The 8,729-nt window shown below is 38.4% G+C and overlaps 1 protein-coding gene across 1 annotated transcript in view; it reads left to right on the forward strand.

Moving 5' to 3' along the window:
• The window catches only part of Ddx6 (DEAD-box helicase 6), a 31,430-nt gene that overhangs the window by 14,697 nt on the left and 8,004 nt on the right, over nt 1-8,729 (forward strand). Inside the window, exons 5-10 of the mRNA XM_021173090.2 lie at nt 1-149; nt 1,379-1,473; nt 2,576-2,698; nt 3,578-3,706; nt 4,864-4,980; nt 6,206-6,269. Coding sequence (XP_021028749.1) covers nt 1-149; nt 1,379-1,473; nt 2,576-2,698; nt 3,578-3,706; nt 4,864-4,980; nt 6,206-6,269 — 677 coding nt within the window. The remainder of the gene's footprint in view (nt 150-1,378; nt 1,474-2,575; nt 2,699-3,577; nt 3,707-4,863; nt 4,981-6,205; nt 6,270-8,729) is intronic.

An 8,729-nucleotide genomic window follows, 5' to 3' on the forward strand; every position in this document is an offset into this window, starting at 1 on the left:
AGCAATGGTGATTGTTCCCACTAGAGAACTTGCTCTACAGGTCAGTCAGATTTGCATCCAGGTCAGCAAACACATGGGAGGGGCCAAAGTGATGGCAACCACCGGAGGAACCAATTTACGGGATGACATAATGAGGCTTGATGATACAGGTAAGAAATGAGGCAGGCAGCAGGGCTATGTGATTATAGCTATAAATGTCTCGTTTATTTTTCAGACTTATTTGTATTTATGTGGAGGTGGGGTGTGGCTATGCACATGTGTGTGCAGGTGCCTATGGGGGGCAGTGGATCCCCCGGTTCTAGAATTATTTAGTAGCTACTGCCAGTTGAACTTGAATTCTTTACAGGAGCAATATGAGCTCTTAACCACTAAGCCACCTCTCCAGTCTCCAAGGGTTTCCTTTTAGGAAATAACTAAAACTTTGTTGGTTGGTTGTTTTGTTGAGACAGGGTTTCTCTGTGTAGCCCTGGCTGTCCTCAAACTTGATTTGTGAACTAGGCAGGCTTCAGATTCAGAGATTTACCTGCCTCTGCCTCCCAGTTACTGGGATAAAAAGCTTATGCTACCACTGTCTGGCCCTAAAATACGTCTTTAATAATTAACTAAGGGACTGAGGGTGGATTAGTAGGTAAATTGCTTGCATAGCACATACAAAACCTTGATTATTTCCCCACCAAACAAATTGGAGTTAGTGACACCCACCTATAATTCCAGCACTGGGGAAGTGAAAGTCAGAGGATCAAAAGTCAAGGTTATCCTTGCCTACAGAATGAGTTCAAGGTCAGCCGGTGGCACATGATAAACCTGTTGTAACAAAATAAGGAAAGATTTACTGACTTGTATTGAGTTTCTATGAAGGGCTGTTCGCTGTATCATGCTGGGTGAAGAATAGTAACAGAATAGCGAGAGTCAGGTTTTATATATTAGTATTTGCTTACTTGGCTATATTTTTTAACTTGCACAATTTTTGTTTTAGTGATCAGTCTTTTTTCCCCTTAAAACAGTCTGAGCAGCACTGCCCAGAGTGAAGACGTGTCTTTTCTGTGAGAAACCCTGTATTCTGGCTGTTATTTCTTGCAGATTGTCATAAGATAAAAGTTGTATGCCTTTAGTTGGAATTAGTAATTTGGGAAACTAGCCCATTTATTGAAGAGTTGAAACAAGTATTGTCTACCTGCTGTGAGAAGAGATGAAAATATACAGCCCAAAATACATCTTTGTACCTTTTGGTATTAATTTGTACCTCTATAAATAGTATCTATGATGCTAAATACATACTATAAAATTACAAGTTTGGTTTTTTTTCCGTCCTAGGTAAAATTAACAACAGTGTATATATTTCTGAATCTTTTTTATTTCTCCCTGTAAATCTTTGTAGTGCATGTGGTGATTGCTACCCCCGGCAGGATCCTGGATCTCATCAAGAAAGGTGTAGCAAAGGTTGATCACGTGCAGATGATAGTGCTGGATGAGGTAATGTCTCCTGATTGTCCTCTCCTGAGCTTAGCTTACACCCTGTCCTGGATACGTGTGATTGTAAAGAACCAAGCCGAGTTCATTTTACGTCTTTCTACTCAATGTTAACATTTTAAAAGCATGTAAGCTAAGCGATAGTTCTTAACCCTTTGTTTTACATCTGCTTCTTTATATTGTTTGGTTCATGTGTGTCTGTGAAATTTGTTACTTCCTTAGGTTATAACCTAATATGAATTCCTTTTAAGAAATTACTCAACTGAAGCCAAATGTTTTACCTGGGAGGTAGAGTCAGATGTCTGTCTTGAATTTGAGGACTGCATAGTAAGTTTCAGGCCAGTCAGGACTACACAGTGAGACTCTGTCTTAAAAATAAAAAACTACTCCTGTGTCTCTCGGGTGTAGCAGTGCTATATGCATTTAGTGTGTCAGTATTAGTGTTTTGGTATACAGCTATTTTCCTGTTCTGTTTTGTTTTAGATTACTAGTTTCTGGCTTTTCACTAATGAGGAATAACAGTAAATATTATATATTGACCACATAATGTGATATTTAGTCTGATAAGATAGAGGTTGTTATGGGGGTATGGATAGCCATTGAAACATGGCTAAGTGGTACACAGTACAGCTAATAAGTAAAACATTTCAGCCCAAATGGCCTTGGATTTACCATCCTGTTTCTTCTACCTTCTGAGAGTAAGGTTTATGCCAACCACATCCAGCTCAAAACACATTTTTGACCAATATACTCTTATTATCTCTTTAATGGCAATCACATTTAAATTCTGTCAAAGAAAAGGATTTTGACAGTCTACATATTTTTTTCCTTGGGGATTATAGCCTCTGCTTTAAGACAGATTCATAATGTAGCCAAGGCTGACCTCAGATTGTCACTTCTCTCCCAGTTCAGCCACTCAGGTGCTGAGCTTACAGGCATATGCTACCATGCTGGGCTCCTCCCCCTTATGCACTACATTGTATATATGGGAGTCTTAGCCAGGAGGAGCCTGTGTAGGTTGTGGGTTGCCCTTTGTTTATATTGCTCTCCAAAACTTTTAATGCCTTATTCTTTTTTAAAAGTAACTTTTTTTTTTGTATTACAGGCAGATAAATTGTTGTCACAGGATTTTGTGCAGATAATGGAGGATATTATTCTCACACTACCTAAGAATAGGCAGATTTTACTATATTCCGCTACTTTCCCTCTTAGTGTACAAAAGTTTATGGTGAGTATTAGCTCAGTACCTGGAATCAGTGCTGTCGTGGTATTGAGTGTGCTTTTACCTGTAATTACATCGTATTATCAGAGTATATGTTATTTTAGGGTTTTGGATTTGTTTTTTTTTTTAATATGGTCAATAAGATTTGTGCATGGGTTTAGTTTTTTGAGACAGGGTCTCACTGTGTGGCCCTTGCCAGTATGCTAGCTTCAAATTCACAGAGGTCTCTGTCTCCCACGTACTGGGATTAAAAATATATGTGCACTTTTTTTTTTTAATTAAATGACCTCTATTTTTTCTGAGGCTAGCCTGGTTTACATGAGTTCCATGCCATCTGTCCATCCGTCTGTCAGTTGGTCTGTTTTTCTTGGTTTTGATTTTTGGAGACTTTTTCTTTTTCTTTTTCTTTTTTCTTTTTTCTTTTTTTTTGTCTTTCGAGACAGGGTTCCTCTGTGTAGCCCTGGCTGTCCTGAAACTCACTTTGTAGACCAGGCTGGCCTCGAACTCAGAAATCCGCCTGCCTCTGCCTCCCTTGGAGACAGTTTCTATGTGTAGTGCTGGCTGGCCATGAGACCCTGTTTCAAAATGAGAGGAGTTGTGATTTTTTTTTTTTTTTTCACTCTTTGTGCCAAGGTGACATCCCATCGTAAGTTGGTTATAGCTCATCTCTGTGAGGTACATTTGAATCTGAGGTCTACCATTTTAGTATAACTTATTTATTTTATGACTACTTGGTTTTGAAAAGAGATTCATCCTTTAGAGCAAGAGACAAAAAAACAAACAAAAAACAAAAAAAAAGGTATAAACTTGGGGCAAGAAATGGTAGCTCTTGCCTTAGCATGCCTGAAAGTCTTTACTTAACGACTGTGCTCCCTCCCACTCCAGAATTCCCATCTGCAAAAACCCTACGAGATAAACCTGATGGAGGAACTAACTCTGAAAGGAGTAACTCAGTACTACGCATATGTAACGGAGCGCCAAAAAGTGCACTGCCTCAATACACTTTTCTCAAGGGTAAGTCGTGGGCTTTTGTGCTGAGTCCTGTCCTTCACTAATTCCTAGCAAGTTGGACAATTAGATCATTTTCCCCTTTCCTCTTTCCCTTTCCCTTTCTTTCTTTCTTTCTTTCTTTCTTTCTTTCTTTCTTTCTTTCTTTCTTTCTTTCTTCTTAATTTTATTTTTGACTTTATTTTCACTGTAAAAAGTAGCTTTAATTGGCTTACAGTTGGAACTGATTGACCCAGGTGCTTTATTTATATTGTTAAATAATTCACCGTAATTGCAGTTCATCCTTGTTTGTGAATACTAATTGCTAAAATTTATTTGTGACCCCCAAATTAATACTGAAGGTTTTGGTTATTCTTAGACATATACATTTTGGACAAAAAAAAAAAAAAAGATCCCAGCTAAGGTCCAAGAAGAAGACAAACGTTCTGTCTTCTTGTTTTACCTATAAATGCTACAATTGTTTTTCAAATTTTGGTGCTGTTCATCATTCATTCCAAAATGACAGCCTCACTGCTGCTGACGTACTTACCTGTGTTCTGAAGCACAGGGAGACTGATGTGTGCTACACAGGGAAAACATGTACTGGATAAACCTCCAGCAGGCATGGGTTATATTGGTTAGGACTATAGACATACTAAATAAGACATGCTTAAAGAAAACACATAAATTGGCATGTTTACTGATTTATAAAATGTCACCAGAGGCTCACAAATACTTGTCATTTTCCCTAGAAACAGTGTTGTTTTAACTTGTTTGTTTGTTTTCTTTGTTTTAATGAGTTTGTGTCTGTGTGGGGTTGTACGCATATGAGTGCAGCTTCTGGGAGTGTCCAGAAAAGGGTGTTAGAGCGCCCGAAGGAGAGTTACAGGCAGTTGAGGCCCACACTGTGAACTGAACTGAACTTGGGTCGTCTTGAATAACAGTGTGTGTGCTATTCACTGCAGAGCCGTCTCTAGCCTCAAAGCAGAGCTTCTTATTTGCTGAATCAGTGTTAGCAGTGGTATTGTAGGACATTACTGTGTTGTCTCTGCAAGTTAGGTGGCCCTTATGAGATACTCTTCTGTAGTTCAACCAAATTTCATCTGAAAGCTTGGCTAGATATTTTCATGATTGGCTAAACAGATGCTTCTGTCTTTCTCATCTTTCTCATCTTCTGTGCTTAGCTTCAGATAAACCAATCCATCATTTTCTGCAACTCCTCCCAGAGAGTCGAGCTACTCGCCAAGAAGATTTCTCAGCTGGGCTACTCTTGCTTTTATATCCATGCTAAAATGAGGCAGGTAAGGATAATTTCGAGAAGTTGCATAGATTTAATAAAGAAATATTTTCCTAAGTATTTCTTACATTTTCTTTTGTTATAATGTTTTATAAATGCCTTGTGTGTGAGAGTAAACTGTTGTCTTAAGGTAGGTACTGCTGTATTAGTGGTAGAGCAGTGTTCCAGAAAAAGAACAAATGAACGGACTATTTAGTAGACAAAGAACCCTTCACTTAAACCAATAGGTTTAAACAGCAGTCCAGAAATGTCAGATCTTGGGGCTGGAGAGATGGCTTCGTAGTTAAGAGCACTGACTGCTCTTCCGAAGGTCCTGAGTTCAAGTCCCAGCAACCACATGGTGGCTCACAACCATCTGTAATGAGATCTGACGCCCTCTTCTGGTGTGTCTGAAGACAGCTACAGTGTACTTAGAAATAATAATAATAATAATAATAATAATAATAATAAATCTTTAAAAAAAGAAATGTCAGATTGTCCATGAAGTCCTAGCATTTAAAGTAAGTGAAGAGCTCAGAGTCATTCTCTCTGTTCCGTACTAAGTTTGAAATCCGCCTGGGTGACATGAAATCCTGTGGGGAGGGAAGGGCACAGGAGACATTCTTTTTGAGGGGAATTTCTAGATTTGTTGTGTTTAGTGCAATAACTTTATTACATAGCTCCACGTACCCATTAGACTAGGTAAAAGCAAATACAATTGAAAGGTTTGTTACTTAGTCAAATCCCTGAGGCTGGTGACTACATTATTGGAGAATACCAGTGCAATTTTTTTTTTTTTTAACAGAATGCACTGCTCTAGATTTTAATACTCAGTAACTCCTCCTTACAAAGGAGAGTTCTGAGATCCCATATCGGATACCTAAAATCATAGACAGTACCAGATTGTATGTGCATGCTTGCTATGATGCAGTTTATACATTAGATATGGTAAAACATTCACTAGGATAATAAAATAGAATAAATATGACACTATATTTGTCATAAATGTTACATGACTCTGATCTCAGCATGGCTTATTATGCCTGTCCTTTTTGATAGAATGCTTGTATGATGGAATGAAGTGTATCATACAGACATTGAATGATATAGCTCTAGACTGCTACAGAAGCATAGGTAGTTGTATAGACAAATTTGGGGTTGAAGAACTGATTGGGTAAGAGAAACCATGATGAAAATTTTGAGTTGTCTATAAATTTTACTCAGTTTTTATATATCCCTCTACCCTCCAGGAACATCGAAATCGTGTCTTTCATGATTTCCGAAATGGCTTATGCCGCAATCTTGTTTGCACTGGTAAGAGTTCTTGTATTTCTTGGACCCACTGTTTTCTTAATTGGCTGGTTGTTTTTTTTTTTTCCTGTCACATAGTGAAACCTGTGACAGCTCCTTACACCCTGCTGCCACTTTGACAGCTTCTCAAGACAGGGATGCCTGCTGTTTAGTTCTAGGTTGAGAGCAGGTGTTATTCAGTGCCTGACCTTGGGTTCCTCCTAGTGCTTATGCTGCACACGTGGCTTTAAGGTAGGTTTTGAATTTATATGCTTTCTGAACAGTTCTAACACATACAAGGTGAGCAGACACAAAATAAACTTTACTTGAAATTACATTGTAGAAGTTGTTGTGTCTATTTGATTTTTTTTTTCCCCAAAATCACATTACTCTATACCCTAAGCCAAGATTTTCTAATTTTTGGTTGTTCTATTACTATAGAAAAATAAACCTGGGTAGGGAGGGGGAGACACAAATTTAGCTCAGAAAGTAATAGAATGGTGCCCTCCCCCCATGTACTTAGAATTTAATCTTACTATTAGTGTGAGAGGAAGAATCATTTGAGGAAGTAGAAGGACTTGGAGTTTGAACTATAATGTATATATTGGTAAATTGCTCATCTTTATTATGTGAATTTTCACATATGCATGTACCTATACATTAAGATAAAATTGTATTTAAGAGGTTTTGGTTGGTTGGTTTTGTTTTGTTTTTGAGACAGGATACTACTATATAGCTCTTACTGGCCTGGAAATTGGATATGTAGACCAGACTGGTCTTAAACTCACTTCTTTTGTTAGCTGACCTTGGCCGCTTAAGTGCTGAAATTAGAGGTGTGCAGCACCACACCTGACACAATTATATACATAATACATATATATTTTTAAAGATTTATTTTAATTTGTGTCTGTGTCTATTCTGTGTCTACCACGCTTGCACAACAGGTGCCTGCGGAGGCCAGAAGAGGGCATTGTATCCCCTGGAACTGGAGTTCTCAGGCAGTTGTGAGCCTGTTGCTATGGGTGCTGGAGATGAACGCAGCACTTCTTTAAAGTGCAGCAAGTGCTCCTGTCCAGGGAGCCATCTCTTTAGCCACCTATTTTAAAATATTTGAGTCAGAATTTTTGTGAAAATGCACATAAACAAAATACTTGTTACTGCTACCAGATATTAAATTTGGTTATTCCTAATAACCAAATTATTGGAAGTAACTATAAAAATAACTTTATGGGGCTGGTGAGATGGCTCAGTGGGTAAGAGCATCCGACTGCTCTTCCGAAGGTCTGGAGTTCAAATCCCAGCAACCACATGGTGGCTCACAACCATCCGTAACGGGATCTGACTCCCTCTTCTGGAGTGTCTGAAGACAGCTACAGTGTACTTACATATAATAAATAAATAAATAAATCTTTTAAAAAAAATAACTTTATGGAGGCAGCCATGTTATTGAGTGGTTAGCTTTTTAAAGTTGTTTAAATATTTAGCTGTGTATAGATGGTTTTTTGTTTTTGGACACTTGGGAAACCTATAAAATAGCTTACTAGTGAAAGTAAAAGTTGCTGGTCAAATTGAATATTCATAAGAAAATTGAGACTCTTGCTATCAGGCACCTGTCCACAACTCCATTTTTCAACTTTAAATAAAAAGTTGGGGCTTGGGCTGGTGAGATGGCTCAGTGGGTAAGAGCACCCGACTGCTCTTCCGAAGGTCCAGAGTTCAAGTCCCAGCAACCACATGGTGGCTCACAACCATCCATAACGAGATCTGACGCCCTCTTCTGGAGTGTCTGAAGACAGCTACAGTGTACTTACATATAATAAATAAATAAATCTTTAAAAAAAAAAAAAAGTTGGGGCTTAAGAGCTGTGAATTCAATCCCAACATTAAAAGAAAAAGACAGACATTGATAGTATTACTACACCGGTTAATTGGTTTATTTGTTTATTGAGTCAGAGTCTCATGTAAGCCAGGAGATCCTAAAGTTCAGCTCGGGATGGCCTGCTTCCTCTCCTGAGGCAGAGGATTGTGGGTACCAATCTGCCAAGTTTTACTTGATCTTGGAATCCTAGGATTGCCTAGGGTTAGGGTTTTATGCACTGCACTCATTCAAGATTCTTAATGTATATGTGGAATGCTTTGGTATATAAAATCCTACCTGTTAGGGTGGCTGACACAGTTTGAGGCTAGCCTGTGCTACAGATTGAGTCCTTGTCTCAAAAAAGCAGAGTAATAAGAAAATGCCACTTCTCCTTCAAGGAATGTTAAATTAATTAGAAAGTTAGTATTAAAACTTGCATACCATCTTCATTAAAAGTACTTGACTTTGCCATCTCAGAATCAGCTTTAAGATGGAGTACAAATGAATGAGCATTAAAAATAAAATTATAAAAAACAAAAAACAGCCGGGCGTTGGTGGCGCACGCCTTTAATCCCAGCACTCGGGAGGCAGAGGCAGGCGGATTTCTGAGTTCGAGGCCAGCCTGG

This window comes from Mus caroli, chromosome 9 (genome assembly GCF_900094665.2).
Source record: "Mus caroli chromosome 9, CAROLI_EIJ_v1.1, whole genome shotgun sequence".
Taxonomy (NCBI): Eukaryota; Metazoa; Chordata; class Mammalia; order Rodentia; family Muridae; genus Mus; species Mus caroli.